At 50.9% G+C, this 15,561-nt stretch overlaps 4 protein-coding genes across 4 annotated transcripts; 2 read left to right on the forward strand and 2 right to left on the reverse strand.

The window, feature by feature from the left end:
* Positions 1–802: 802 nt before the first annotated feature.
* On the reverse strand, positions 803–1,213 carry LOC145400036 (histone H3). The gene has a single exon (XM_080272537.1). The coding sequence runs from the start codon at positions 1,211–1,213 to the stop codon at positions 803–805; it is 411 nt and encodes a 136-aa protein (XP_080128663.1).
* A 421-nt stretch (positions 1,214–1,634) lies between these two features.
* On the forward strand, positions 1,635–1,946 carry LOC145400037 (histone H4). Its single transcript, XM_080272538.1, has one exon. The coding sequence runs from the start codon at positions 1,635–1,637 to the stop codon at positions 1,944–1,946; it is 312 nt and encodes a 103-aa protein (XP_080128664.1).
* Positions 1,947–3,756: 1,810 nt separating this feature from the next.
* On the reverse strand, positions 3,757–4,128 carry LOC145400038 (histone H2A-like). The gene has a single exon (XM_080272539.1). The coding sequence runs from the start codon at positions 4,126–4,128 to the stop codon at positions 3,757–3,759; it is 372 nt and encodes a 123-aa protein (XP_080128665.1).
* A 10,975-nt stretch (positions 4,129–15,103) lies between these two features.
* Positions 15,104–15,475, forward strand: LOC145400039 (histone H2B). The gene has a single exon (XM_080272540.1). It carries the CDS (start codon positions 15,104–15,106, stop codon positions 15,473–15,475), a length of 372 nt encoding a protein of 123 aa, XP_080128666.1.
* The last annotated feature ends 86 nt before the right edge of the window (positions 15,476–15,561 follow it).

The following is a 15,561-nucleotide window of genomic DNA, read 5'->3' on the forward strand; positions in this document are numbered from 1 at the left end:
ATAAACGAATAGGCAAGTTCCCCCTCCCCCCCCAAAAGAGAAAATAAGTAAATGAATGATTGAAAAAAGGATGAATGAATGAATGCATGTATGTAAGTATATAAGTACAGTTCATTCGTCCGTAAGTGTGTGTGTGTGTGTGTGTGTGTGTGTGTGTCTCCTCTTACGCCCGTACACACAGACATACATGCTCACAAAGACACACAAATACATACTATACGTACAGTATAAATATACATACACACGCACAATTGCAGGTGAAAATCGATGGGTTCAGGTTCTTTTTTTTTTTTTTTTTTTTTTTTTTTTTTTCTCCCAGCATAGTAACTGAAGGATTCATCTTGCGTTCATGACGGATAGAGAGCATCTGCTAATATGCAGCGGGAATGCCTTTCTCGTTGTGCAAACCTGGGTACCTTTATGAGGGCGTGAGTGAGTCGCTGAGTAAGTAAACGAAACTGGCAAATAACGACAACAAAAAATGCGACGTGAACAACAGATCAATCAAAGAAATAAACGAACAGGCAAGTTTTCCCCCCTCCCCCCCCAAAAAAAAAAGAAAGTGTAAATGTTTAAAAAAATAAATAAATAAATAAATAAAATAAAGAAAGAAAAAAAATGAATGCATGTATGTAAGTAATGGAGTTCAATCGTGTGTGAGCATGCTTCGCTGCGGAAAAGCAAGAGCTGATACATGCAAACCTAAACTGAGGGAGGGTCTGTCATCATCTCTCTTTGAAGAAGGGTTTTGGCCCTGAAAAGGGCCGAGATTTCTTTCGATGGAGGTGGGGGGCCTCTCGCCTTAGGCGCGCTCGCCACGGATGCGGCGGGCCAGCTGGATGTCCTTAGGCATGATTGTTACACGCTTGGCGTGGATGGCACACAGGTTGGTGTCCTCAAAGAGACCGACCAAATAGGCCTCAGACGCCTCCTGCAGAGCCATGACGGCAGAGGACTGGAAGCGCAGGTCAGTCTTGAAGTCCTGGGCGATCTCACGGACAAGACGCTGGAATGGCAGCTTCCTTATAAGCAGCTCAGTGCTCTTCTGGTAGCGACGGATCTCACGCAGGGCCACAGTGCCAGGCCTGTAACGGTGGGGTTTCTTGACGCCGCCGGTGGCAGGGGCGGACTTGCGAGCGGCTTTGGTGGCCAGCTGCTTGCGAGGGGCCTTGCCTCCAGTGGACTTACGTGCAGTCTGCTTGGTACGAGCCATGGCGCGCGACTGAGGAGGGAGCTGTGAGACGAGCGAGAGTGTTGGCGCGCCGCGCCTGGCAGCGGCTTTTTATGTGGCCTGCCTCCGGACTGGCGGCGTGTGAGTGGTCGGGGTGTGATGTACATGGCGGTGATTTACTGTTCATGCTTTCTCGATGCCATTCCTGGTTTGCTTGCAAAATTTGGCATGCCCTGTGGCGTGACCTGGCTACGACGCCTCTCTAGGATTGGCCTCCTGGGAGCTGGGGTTGGGCCTGGGCCTGAAATCGAGGTTAGGTGGATAAGGTTCGTACTTGCACGACCGACACTGCGTTATATAAGGGTGGTCGGCGAGCGGGGTCGTCATCATTGTTGGTGCTGGGAGCGGAGTGGACACTCACTACTACTGGGTCTGAGGAGCAGTAGCAGCAGCTGTAGACACTATGACTGGTCGAGGCAAAGGCGGCAAGGGTCTGGGCAAGGGAGGCGCCAAGCGACACCGCAAGGTGCTTCGTGACAACATCCAGGGCATCACCAAGCCTGCCATCCGTCGTCTGGCTCGTCGTGGCGGCGTGAAGCGTATCTCGGGCCTGATCTACGAGGAGACCCGCGGTGTTCTCAAGGTGTTCCTCGAGAACGTGATTCGCGATGCTGTCACCTACACTGAGCACGCCAAGCGTAAGACCGTGACCGCGATGGACGTGGTGTACGCCCTGAAGAGGCAAGGGCGCACCCTTTACGGCTTCGGCGGCTAAGAGGCTGCGTGCATAACTGCATGGCACTATTCCACCTGGCCACGGCAAAGCACACAATAAACAGCAACCCCCGGACCTCTTTTAGAGGTCCACACCTAATTTCTGTGAAAGAGAATGAATGAAGGCATAGTAGTATAAGTAAATGCAGACGTTGAGCAGGTTAGGTAGCACCATTTTCTCTCTCTCTCTCTTTCTTTTAATGTAACAGATATGAAAACATGTAATGCAACCCGACCAACTCTTACCACACCTAACATAACCAAACCAAACCAACCATAACCTAACTGAACCATACCAAACCTCTCTCTCTCTCTCTCTCTGTCTGGCAGTTAAAAAAAAAAAAAAAAAAAAAGGTGGGGGGGGGATTAGGCAACTGTCAATTTGGCTACTACATCTTCTAATTTAAATGGACGTCTGCATACATATACATTATCACTTATTTTGCTGGGCCATTGCTTTCTCTGTTCCTCTGGTCTACTCCCCCCCACCCCCATTTCAGGAAAGCTTTCTCCATACCTATCAGGGCAATTTCCATCCTGTTGCGAGAGCATCTCCTCTGCTGTGCTCCGGGAGTCGCCTCCGTAAATCGTGAAGGCAAATCCCACTAATCCAAGGTATTTCTGCCTTCATATGCACGAGCAGCAGCACACTTGAAGGATGCACCTAGAGTAAAGAAGACACAGTCAGTCACGTCGGTGAGGCACCACAAACGGTGCATGATATGAATGCCTAAGTGTTAGACAGACAGAATGTCTGCATATGAACAAGTTATCCCTTGAATTTGTCGCTGTCACGGCCGTTTTCTCTAAGTACCAAAACCCACCAATCACCCATCGTACAAGCATTGCATCAACCGCTGAGGCCTGAAATCAAATTTAAATGGATCCGATTGGTACTTGCACGACCGCTAGTGCATTATATAGAAGAGGTGGCTGACAAGGTGGCTGACACTCGCCTCCCAACAGTTTCACTAATCAGGCGTTCACCGGAGCTCCCAGTTCGATGGGTGGTGGTGGTGCTGCTGATTATTATTATTATTAATCTTGATGATGATGATGATGATGATGATGATGATGAATGAATGGATGGATGGATGAATAGATGGTGGTGGTAGTGGTGGTTTTTGATTGTGTAGTAACTAGTTGTTGCAATACTACTCATAATGACGAGAGAAATGAATGATAACTATTTTCTTCATTATTGCTCTTATTTGGGGGTGTTAAATCCACAATGGTCGTCACCACACGACTAATATATATATATAATATATATATATATATATATATATATATATATATATATATATATATATATATATATACTGTTGTATACATCACCATATCCTCTGCCACTGAACGACTTTGTCCATTCCTTCGATGGTGGGAGAATAGCCATCATCATCATCATCACCACCTATGTTTTCATTCATCCACCCGGCCAGGCAGTTAGGAGGCATAATTATACAGGACAGTATTATGCAGGTGCAGTTGGGAACGGGACAAGACTCTATGTAGTAGTGGGAATAATAATAATATTATTATTATTATTATTATTACTCCACCTTCACTGATGTCAGTAGCTTCTTACATGCAACCGAACGTAAATATAGCCACAGACACATGCCAGCATTCAACACATACCACGTTATAGGCACATACACAAACATACAGTATACCAACACATTCATCCATACCCAAAGATGATGATGATGCTGTTGGGCAATGCCAAAGTCTATTCTCTCTCAAGAAACGAATGTGGCTCCTAAAGGAGCCGATGGAGGTGAAGAAGAAGAAGGATTTCTTGGAAGCGTTTACTTCTTCTCCGTCTTCTTGGGGAGCAGCACAGCCTGGATGTTAGGCAGGACACCTCCCTGGGCGATGGTGACGCCAGAGAGGAGCTTGTTGAGCTCCTCATCATTGCGGATAGCCAACTGCAGGTGACGGGGAATGATACGAGTCTTCTTGTTGTCACGGGCTGCGTTGCCAGCCAGCTCAAGCACTTCAGCTGCTAGGTACTCCATGACTGCAGCCAAGTAGACGGGAGCACCAGCACCCACACGCTCGGCGTAATTGCCTTTACGAAGGAGACGGTGGATCCTGCCGACGGGGAACTGGTGCCCAGCCCTGCTAGATCGGGACTTGGACTTTCCCTTCACCTTGCCTCCCTTGCCACGTCCGGACATGCTGCTGCTGCTTTTGCTGCTGGAGTAGTAGGACCTTCAGAAGACTAATGCGTCCCCGTCGTCGTCGTAGAAAGTGGGGGGAAAGAAGGGGGGGGGAGGGATTGAAGAGATTAAAGTAGGGAAGTATGAAATTAGTCGGAGATTAAAAGATTGGGGGCCGTCCCCATTGCTGTGTCTTGATTGCTTGTTGTGTATTGTTTTCCTCTTGGTCCTGTTGTAGTGGTCGCTGCTGATACAGACCGTGGCACTCTCGTGGATGATGATGGAAGGGCCCTAGTTTATTCCCCCGGCCCTACTGAGGGTTGTGCCCCGGTCTGTGTGATGGTGGTGGCGCTTCCCATGTTGGTGGTTGCCTGCCTCTGTAATCTCCATCGACTCCCAGGAGTCACGGAAGGAAGGAGTTTAGTGGTAGAGAAAGAGGGGGGAGCGAGAAATAATCTTAGTAGGAGAGACAGTCTAGGTTTGTCCCCTCCCCCTTAATTGCCCCGCACGCCTCCCAGGTGCGGTAGCTGGAGGGCGAAGATGGGATTAGGCCCTCGCCCTCCCACAACCGTCCCGGAACACGTGCGTCGGCACTCAGGGGAGCGGAGGTGTTGGTTTGTTCTTATCTGCACATGTTCGGATATTCTTTTGTGTTGTTATATACTCCTTGTTTGATATATTATTTATTTATTTATTTGTTTAATTATTGTTTCACATGCTCGTATACATATATATATATACACACGTACATGTAGACTTTTTTTTTTTTTCTTTTTCTTAGTATTGTTATTGTTATTGTTATTAGTATTATTCGTTTGTTTTATTTCTTATTTATTTATTTATTTATTTTTATTTTATTTATTTATTTATTTAATTTATTTATTTATTATTTCTATTATTATTATTATTATTATTATTTATTTATTTATGATTATTATTATTTTTTGTTTCGTTTATTTATTATTATTATTTATTTATTTATTTGTTTATTTTTGTATTCTTTTCCTTTCTTTCATCTTTCTTTTCTTTGTGTTCTTTTCTTTCTGTCTTTTCATTGGAGGGAGGGGGGGGGGAGGATAGCACTAGGAGAAGGTCCACATGCATGTCAGGCACGTTGCACTCCGCGAGTGCACGAGTCATAGGCTGCATATGGGCCGTCTCTGGCTGTTTCCAACCCACTTCACGTTCCTGTCTCCGTCGCCAAATGTGACAGCTTCTTACATTTGGGTTTCGGAAGCTAGCACACTGGGCGACGGAGTGCATTCACTCTGGTGTGGGTCGGAAAGGCTTTGGTAACGTAATTGCCACGCTCCCGGTTGTCGGGCAGGAGTGGCGGAGGTGGGATGGTGGTGAGGTGCGCCCGGGTCAGGTCGCCAGGTGTACGGCTTATAGGGTAGTGGGGGGGGGACGGGGGGTGCGGTGAGGTCTGGTGGTTTGGGGAATCCCCGGCGCGGCCAGCCGCGCTCTTCACTCGTTTTCGTTGTGTTTCTTTATCTCGTGACTAGCGTGTTGTTATTTATTTTCCTTTTCTTTAAGTTGGTTTGTTGTTATTTATTATTATTATTGGTACTATTATTAGTGTTACTTTATTTCTTTATTTAGATATGTGTATATTCTTTGTATTCTTTTTCTTTCTTCCTTTTCCTGTATTCTTTTTCTTTCTTTCTTTCCTTTAGGGGGAGGGGGGGTAGCACCAGGGGTGCAGTGAGGTCTGGTGGTTTGGGGAATCCCGGGCGCGGTAGGTCGCGGTTTCGCTTGCTTTCGTAGTTTTTCTTTATTCCGTATTTTGCGTGTTGTTGTTGTTGTATTTTTTTCTTGCGGTTTTTTAGGGACTTCTGTAGTTTGTGTTCACATTCTTGTATATCCTGTGGGTGCACAGTCACTGCCATACACCACCAGTATATACGCGTGCATAACATGCTTTGTCAGTCATTCATTCAACCCTCCCCGTACGTTCAGCCAGCCGGTGTCTCGCCCATCCGACGTCACCATGAGTGGCGCCGGGTGTGGCGGGCCAGGGGCTGGTCGCACTAGGAGAGGGGTTGAATCATCGGTGTTATATAGACGTATAAATTGGGTTGGGTGGCGGTCTGTTGATGTTCATGAGGGAGCTGGGGAACCATTCGTGCATTCTTCCGTATTCTTTGTTTGTAATATTTTCATAATTTTGGTCCCTGGTCTCCTCCAGTTTTTTCCAGATTTTCCCTGCTCTCCTGTGCATACGAGTGTTCAGGGCTGTTATTCTGTGTATGTTGTGCAGTTGTTCAGTGCTGTAGTCATAGGGGTAATGATCGTTTTGTGCGTACCTCAGTGCTTTGTTCAATATCCTTTGTAGTTTAAGCTTCTGGGTGTTCGAGATGGTGTTTAATGGCACGGGAGGGTATTCTAGTAGTGGAAGAACATAGGATTTTACAAGATGACTCTTGATTTTGGTGTTCAGCATTTTAAACCGATAGAGGGTGGACAGCGCTGCTTTCCCTTTACCGATTCTTTCTGTCACATGCTTGGTAATTCCAGCTCGTGTTATCGTAAGGCCTAGCATGCTTCCTTCATTGCTTGTATCTAACAGCTCACCGTCCACTACTATTTCCTCCATGTATTTTTGTGCCAGCGGTATGATTTTGAATTTTTGTTGGTTTGTTTTTATTTTCCATTGTTTCTCATACTGACTGATTCGGGCAATTTCCCTAGCGACCTTACTGGCCATCATGCGTTTAGATCGTCCTTGGTACGTCACTACTTGGGTCACGTCGTCGGCGTACATTATGTCGAGGCAGTCTGGGGGTGGAGGGGGAGTGTCTCGAGTGTAGAGAATGTACAGGGTGGGGGAGAGGACGCTCCCTTGAGCCACCCCACTGTCGAGCTGTATTGTGTCGCCTAATTTGTCTTTGTGTCTGATTCTTGCTGTGCGGTCGGTGACAAAGTCACATAGGAGTTTTTCAAGGATGGTCGGGAGTCCGAGTTGCAGTAGTTTATACTTTAGTCCTTCATGCCAGACCTTGTCGAAGGCTTTACTTACGTCCCTAAGGACCAGGCAGCATTGTTCCCGCCTCGACAGTGTCTGTGCAATCGTTTCGTATGTCAGGGCTATGGCTTTGGTCGTGTCTTTCTGTGGTCGGAAGCCGTACTGTCTCGGGTTATGAAGTCCATTTGTCTCTAGGTAGAGTCTGAGTCGCTTGTTGATAATTCTCTCAAGTAGTTTGCCTGGTACTTCAAGTAGTGAGATAGGTCTATAGTTTTCAGGTCTCGTGTCTGTCTTTCCTGTCTTTGGTATCATCACTAGTACAGCTTCTTTTAGTCTGTCAGGATAGTATCCCGCGGATAGCGAGGCGTTAAAAATGTCTATGAGTCGTTCTATCATGGATTGCGAACATTCCATGATAACTTGTTTGTTGATTCCGGTCAGTCCTGGGGCCGTGTTCTTCGTTTTAACAACTACTGTCCTTAGTTCGTCTATTGTAATTCGTCTGGTGAGGGGGTCGTTCGTTAGTCTTGAGAAGTCAGCTGAGTCAAAAGGGGTGATTCTGTCTCTACTGTCATGGAGGGAATGGAGGACCATATGTTCGTTATTCTCGTCAAAGTCGTCATTTTCGTCGTCGGAAATTCGAAAGATGTCACGCCATAGGTTGGTGAAAAGAGTCAGTTGTCCCTGGGTGTCATGTACTTTTCGTCCTTGGTGGTCAGTGAGGTATGGGGTGGGTCGTTTGTCTGTTCCTTTGAGTAGACGTACTTCTCGCCAGAACTGGGTTGGGTCGGGGTATTTCTCTGCAATCTGAGTGATTTTGCGGTCCCATTGGTCGTTACAGAGCTGTCTGCATAGTGTCTGTATGTCTCTCTGGATCTGTCGGTATTCTTGATATTGGTCGTAGGTCAGTCCCTGTCGTCCAGCCTGGTGGTATAGTCTAGTGTAGCGAGTCTGTAGTATGTGTAGTTCAGGGGAGGGTCTCTGTGCTCTGACTGTTTTATATGTAGTTATAGGGATGGCCGTTTGGATGCCGCTGTCAACTGCATTAAGCCATTGTTCTAGTGCCGTGTCTATGTGTTCAATTGTCTGGTTGTCTAGGGAGGGGGTGTTAGGGAGGGAGGCGTCGGTGGTTTGTCTGAAGAGGTCCCAGTCTGCTTGTCTGTAGTTGAGTCTGGGTGTGGCAGGGATACGTATAGGTGAGGTGGAGATGGTGAATATGATGGGTATGTGGTCTGATGCGGTTAGAGGGCCGGGTTGGGAGAAGGTGTGGTGATGGGCGCGATTATTGGTGATGATGATGTCGGGTGTTGTGGCGCTGTTTTGTCGTATTAAGGTCGGGAAATTGGGGCCTGTGTGCATTGCTGTGCCTGCGTTAATGAATGTCATTAGGTTACGTCCTACTGTGTTGTCGTGATTGTCTCCCAAGGCTGGATGTTTGGCGTTAAGGTCGCCCAGTATGTATACTGGGTCTTGGTCATAGAGGAGTTTGTGGAAGTCAGGGAAGGAAAGAAATGGTCGTCGGGGAGGTATGTATGTCGTGGCTAGTTTAATTGGTCCTGTTGTTGTCTGTAATGTAATGGAAAGAATGTCTGTAATGTAGTCATCGTCTAGTTTGTATGTTAGTCCGTGTCTGATGGCTATAGCACAGCCATCGCTATTCTCCCCACTGGTGTTGCGTTTGTGAACGGTGTAGCCATAAATTTTTATGCTGTTACCGTCCCCAACACCATGGCTGTTAATAAGAATTACGTCAGGTGCTACAGTCTGGTATGTCGTCGCTAGAGTTCGTCTGTTGGTCGGCCAGTGAAGGACGTTATGTTGGATTACCCGAATCGTGTTCATTTATTTATTGGCAGTACGGGAGGGGTTTTTCCTGAGTCTGTCCGTGCGGGGGAATACATTGTGGCATCTATTGTAAAAGCCAGCTTTGACAGTCTGGAATTGGCATGTGTCGATATCTACCTTCTTCTGGGCAAATAGATTATATACATAGTTTGTTGCCAGTCTGTCGTTGCCGTACTCGATTTTAACGTGCGAGGCAATTGTTAAGGCAGCTAGTTGCTGTCTGTCCAGTTTTGTTTTTTCCTGCAGGGGATCAAGGCTGTAAATAGTAACTCCTCCCAGTTCATTGGCACTGACTTCCTCGTCAGATTCATCCTCTTCCTCTGTAGTGGAGGTGTCAGTTGTGTAGTCTATGTTTTGTGTCGGCATTGCGCTGGTAGATGCAGTGTTACCTGGCTTGGGGGGTGAGGGTGGGTTTTGAGCTTCATTGTCATTTGAGTTAGTTGTTTCAGGGATGGGGGGGTGTATTTGGACAGTTGTGGGGAGAGTTTCCTTTTGTTCATTGCTGGTGGTTGCTGTTTCTAGTGGCGTGGGGGGGATGGGTGGCTCAGTCTGGGGGGTGGAGGATGGGGGGGTGGCGGTTGGTGCATTATTTTTATTGTTTAACATGGCTTTGGAGGGTGGGTTGCTTGGGGCCTTGACTGGAGGAATTCCGTTGTCTTGAAACAACTGGTTCAGATGTGTGGCATAGGTCCCAGGGAATGCTGCATTGTGCATGTGGGCTTCGTACATGCAGTACAATATTGTGCTGGGCGGCACAGTGAGGCCTGGTAGGGTTGTGGTGGTGGTTGTGGTTGTTGTACTAGGGTTTTGGGTCTTTGTTGCAGCAACTGCGCTGTATGTTCCTGTCTGCCTGGCCTGCTTTTCATTCGGTTGAGCGGCGGCTTTCCTTTTCTCCTGTACAGCTTTTTTTCTCAGGGGGCAGGTCATAGCTGTTGCTCCGTGATCACCATCACAGTTTATGCATTTTTTGTTATTTGTGGTGCATTGTGTGTGTGTGTGTTCTGTACTAGCGCACAGGGAGCATACCTTGTATTCTCGGGGTTTGGGGCAGTCCTTTGCTGTGTGTTCGTCGATCGCATAGCATCTGTAGCAGGTTACAATCGGTATGAACTGCTCCTGCTCTATCTGATGGTAGGGGATACTGAGGTAGAACAATTTCAGTCCCACCTCGGTTGCTTTCCTTGCTTGGGTGATTTGCTTAAACGTGACTTTGACGTTGTGGGAGCGTGGGAACTTATAAATATTCTCCACGTCTCCCTCCCGTACGAAGCCATTATTACGTGTAAGCTCTTCCTTGATGTCCTCTTCGCTATTATCATAGATAATGTTATCTACGTTCCTGAGGATTATGGATTTACGAGCACGTAGTTGTGGGGGAAGGACAGGCTCGTATTCTTTGGCTAAGAGGTCTCGGGTACTTTCCTCAGTAAATATCTTATCGGCATTTGAGTCGTCTGCCGTCAGCACGATTAGCGAGTCATTCGTGGGAATGACTTTCAAAATGGCTACCTCATGGTTTGCCAGTACCTCTAGCAACCCAATTTGGGTGCTACGGAGCTTTGGACGGGAGTGTTTTATTTTTACTCTCGCCATTATTCGTGCATGATTCAAACGCACGTGGTGGTATGTGTAGGCCTAGCCGTTTGGGGTGCCGACCCCCTCCTACTTTCTACGGCCTGGAGTGGTGAGAGGTGTGAGAGACCTCGTCTGTTGTCCTATAACTGACTTGTTCTACTGGGTGCCCTGCCTGTTCAGGTCCCCGTAGAAGGTCAGACCCACCGACCCAGACCCCCACCACACAATCCCAGCGCTATAGCCGAGGTGTAGGGGCGTGAGGGGGTTTCCGGACGAATACCCGGGATTGGTTACCCGCGTAGGTCCTTTCACCAGTGGAAAGAGGTATGAAGAGAAGAATTAGTAGAAGGTGAAGAGCTAGAGTGCAAACCACGTCAGAAATAGCCACAGAGGTGTGGTTCTTCCAGACGATCGGCGTGATAGGGGACGACGGCGGCGGAGAGGACGGGGATGGGAGCAGCAGCAGGGTGATGCAGTGAACAGGGTACTCCCCCTCTGTCCAGAGTTAGAGTCCCGGTCACTGGGCAGACAGAGGCTCCCCCTCTATCCAGAGGTAGAGCGTGTTTGCCGGTGTAGGCTAGATGAACAGGAGAGTCTTGTTGGCCACGTGGTCAAGTGGGGACAGATGCTTCCTTCTTGAACGCCAAGTGCTGAATGATGAATCGTGCGTCATGCCATGCGTGATGAATCAATCGTGAATGAATGAATGAATGATGCGTCCCCGGCCCGTTGTTGTTGTTGTTGTGGATATTCTCCCCACGACGTGGTGGGGAACGGGCAAACAAAGAGCCCGTCGCAGAAGAGGCGAAAAAAAAGCTCCAAAAATGGAGCATAGCAGGGAAGACGACGTGCAGACAGGGCAAGGGCGGCAGAGGAAGGGAACGAGGCGATGGTAAAAAAACAGCCCGATGATGGAGGAGACAACGGGGCGTGAGCGGTAGACAGGGCGGCGCCGATAGAGAGGGCGCCGGCAGGCTCAGGTGGATGACCCCTTACGACTCGGTGGTGTTTCGCGGCCGGCTGCTTCGATGTTAAACAGAGGGCAGAGCGGGACGAGAGCTTGATCGACAAACCGGCGCCGATGGTAAGGGCGCCGAAGCTCAGGTCGAAGTCCCGAACTCTGCCCTCAACCCCCATCGGACTCGCTCCAGCTCTCCACAGCAGCAGGTGGTGGCGTGGAGGGTAGGCCCAGTCCTGGTGGACACAAGGGGCACAACCCCGGTCAAGGTATAATCGGAGGAATGGCGGTCGGCCATGGAAAGGGCGGACGGCCTACATCTCCTGATGGGCTGACCGGGGCACTCCCGACGGTGGAGAGGACAGGCCCGCCCCTTGGCTGGTGCGGCTGCTGTGGAGAGCTGGTCCCGCCGGGAACAGCGGTGGAGGTGTTGCCTCGGCGAGAGGTGGACTGCGAGTGCCCCGGCCCGTTCGTTCGTTCGTTCGTTCTAAGATTTCCTGCAACTATATTGCAGGCCGGGCCATACATTAGCCCGGTCAGTGGGGTATGGGCTGATTAAAAGTAAGTGGGGAGGACAGGACCTAGGGATTGCCTAGCACACACGTCCTGTCTCCTGGCGGGCTGCAGACAAGGCAAGGGCGGCAGAGGAAGGGAACGAGGCGATGGCGATGGTGGAAGCAGCCCGATGATGGAGGAGGCAACGGGGAGTGAGCGATAGACTGCACGGCGCCAGATAAAAGGAGGCGCCGGCAAGCTCAGGTGAAGCCCCAGGTGAAGCCTCAGACGACTTGATGATGGTAGGCGGCCGGCTGCTCGGATGTTCATGGAGGGCGGAGAGGGACAAGAGCTTGGTGAAAGAAACGGCGCCGATGGTAAGGGCGCCGAAGCTCAGGATCACAGCGTCCCGACTCCGCCCTCAACCCCCATCGGACTCGCTCCAGCTCTCCACTGCAGCAGGTGGATATACAAAGGTCAGGCCCAGTTCACACGATCGCGAGGGCACAACCCCAGTCAAGGTATTGGCGGAGGGAGGGTGGTCGGCCGGGTAACAAGGCGGACGAGCCTCAAACTCCTGGTGAACTGACGGGGCACTCCCTTAGAAGGAGAACAGGCCCATCCCTCGGATGAAACGACTGCAGTGGAGAGCTGGTCCCGCCGGGAACAGCGGTGGAGGTGTTGCCTCGGCGAGAGGTGGACTGCGAGTGCGCGCCCCGGCCCGTTGTTGTGTTGTGGATATTCTCCCCACGACGTGGTGGGGAACGGGCAAACAAAGGAGCCCGTCGCAGAAGAGGCGAAAAAAAGCTCCAAAAATGGAGCAGAGCAGGGACGACGACGTGCAGACAGGGCAAGGGCGGCAGAGGAAGGGAACGAGGCGATGGTGAAAAACAGCCCGATGATGGAGGAGACAACGGGGCGTGAGCGGTAGACAGGGCGGCGCCGATAGAGAGGGCGCCGGCAGGCTCAGGTGGATGACCCCATACGACTCGGTGGTGTTTCGCGGCCGGCTGCTTCGATGTTAAACGGAGGGCAGAGCGGGACGAGAGCTTGATAGACAAACCGGCGCCGATGGTAGGGCGCCGAAGCTCAGGTCGAAGTCCCGAACTCTGCCCTCAACCCCCATCGGACTCGCTCCAGCTCTCCACAGCAGCAGGTGGTGGCGTGGAGGGGAGGCCCGGTCCCGGTGGTCACGTAGGGCACAACCCTGGCCAAGGTCGAGTCGGAGGAATGGCGGTCGGCCATGGAAAGGGCGGACGGCCTACATCTCCTGGTGGGCTGACCAGGGCACTCCCTAGGATGGAGAGGACAGGCCCGCCCCTTGGCTGGTGCGGCTGCTGTGGAGAGCTGGTCCCGCCGGGAACAGCGGTGGAGGTGTTGCCTCGGCGAGAGGTGGACTGCGAGTGGTCACCCGCCGTTTGTTGTTTGTTTGTGAAATATTCTCCCCACAGCAAAGGTGGGGAACGGGCAAACAAAAAGCCCGTCAGAGATGGGCAAAAGAAAAACAGATAAAGGCACAAAAAAAAAAAATAAATAAAAAAATAAAAATAAAGAAATAAATAAAAGCTGGGAGACAGCAACAAGTCTCAGAAGAGACAGCAGACATGGCAAGGGCAGGGCAATAGAAGGCACAGATGGAGACAGTTAAGATAGGAGTCTGGTGACGATATAATTCACCAAGGCAGCACGAGGTGGATCACAGGCAACACCTGCACGGATACGTTCCTCTTGAGATGGTGAGAGGGAGTTGGAAATGTACGCCTCTCGTAGATCGTCGTGCAGCTGCAGGTAGATGGACGGCAGTGCATCGTGATCATTGACAGGTGTTGTGAGGTCGCACAGAAGCTCCTCGAGGTACGTATCCGTGCAGGAATCGAGGCTGGCGTTATCGAAAGGTGGAAGCAGGGTCTCGATCCGCCTGGCAATGGTTGGAGGATCAGGTTTAGCCTTGCTCTTCTTGTTCTTCTTTTTCTTCTCCCTGGGTGGAAGGGGAGAAGACAGAGCAACAGAACGAGACCGTGGTGAGGATGGGGGAGGTGCCTCCACAACATCAGGAGCAGATGGAGCAGATGGAGAGGACAAGGAGGGCGGTTCTGCCACATCCGGATGTACGGAAGGGACGGGAGAAGATGGCCGCGCCTCCTCAGCTCCCGACGAAGGAAGGTGGACCTCCACGACAGTCTCCTGGGGTGAGTGGTCGAGCTCCATGGCCTGGGACGGTTCCGGGTCGGTGAACTGAGGTGCAGTCGTGACGGCGCCAGTCGCTCTGTTAAGAGGGGCATCTAGGGACAGCCGTTTCCGCGGTGTCGTGCGGGGTGGTGCTGGCTGCTGACGCCGAGCCTGACGCTTCTGACGAGGGGGGAGACGTGTATCACGAGCAAAGCTTCGGGGAATGGCAAGGCGTGGAAGGCCGTTCTCCTCAAAGATTTGAGGGAGGAGAACAGCCAAAACCGCCTTGTCACCCCCACTGAAAGCTTCGGCAGTCGCGATACACATCGCAACAAGTGTGTTAGTGTGATCAGCACTCCCAGGACCCCTCGGCCGACGCCTCAGGGACGTGGGGCGCCGCCGTGCATAGGCAGAGCCCTGCACAGCAACGCCCCCCGGCCCAGAGACATCCTTGGCTTCGGGACCCTTGGCAGCCTGAACCACACGAAACTCCACTGTCTCCCCATCGCCAAGTGAGCGCTGGGAATGCCGTGGATTTGGTGCAACGATCGCCGAGACGTGAACGAAAACATCAGCACCAGTATCCCGGCGCTTGATGAATCCGTAACACGCTCTCACGTTGAACCAATTCACGGTTCCCTGGATGGAGGTGGTTCCTGGCGTCTCTGCTCTGCTGCTAGGCGCCCCCCTCAACGGGTCGAGGGCGTGAGCAGACGAAGCGGTAGTTGAAGTGGTCTTGCTTAGCTCGGGCATGGTGGCGACTGGCCAGGCCAAGCAGAGTGGAATCCCCCGGCCCGCGCGACCTTCCCTTAAATACCCGTCTTCCCGATCCGACCCCATCCCACCCGCGAATGGGAAGGAGGCAGAAGCCGGGCTGCGATCGGGCAGAAATCACATATAAGGATTTCAGCAAGCGCGGCCCCCATGTCGACTCAGTCTCTCGCTCGCTCCCGCACCGTGCACATACCGTCTGACTCGGCGCCGCCATGCCACCCAAGACCTCCGGAAAGGCCGCTAAGAAGGCCGGCAAGGCCCAGAAGGCCATTGCCAAGGGAGACAAGAAGAAGAAGCGTAGGAGGAAGGAGAGCTACAGCATCTACATCTACAAAGTGCTCAAGCAGGTCCACCCTGACACCGGTGTTTCCTCCAAGGCGATGTCTATCATGAACTCTTTCGTGAATGACATCTTCGAGCGCATTGCTGCAGAGGCTTCACGCCTGGCACACTACAACAAGCGTTCAACCATCACCAGCCGGGAGATCCAGACGGCCGTCAGGCTGCTCCTCCCTGGCGAGCTGGCCAAGCACGCCGTGTCTGAAGGCACCAAGGCTGTCACCAAGTACACCTCCTCAAAGTAGAGAGGTTACACTCTTGGCCATTTCAACATTTCCGGCTCCAATCGGAGCCACAAGATTTTCGATAAAAAGGGGAAAGACAGACTTAC

This window comes from Coenobita brevimanus, chromosome 51 (assembly GCF_032717465.1).
Source record: "Coenobita brevimanus isolate Jiangsu-jjx chromosome 51, ASM3271746v2, whole genome shotgun sequence".
Lineage (NCBI taxonomy): Eukaryota > Metazoa > Arthropoda > Malacostraca > Decapoda > Coenobitidae > Coenobita > Coenobita brevimanus.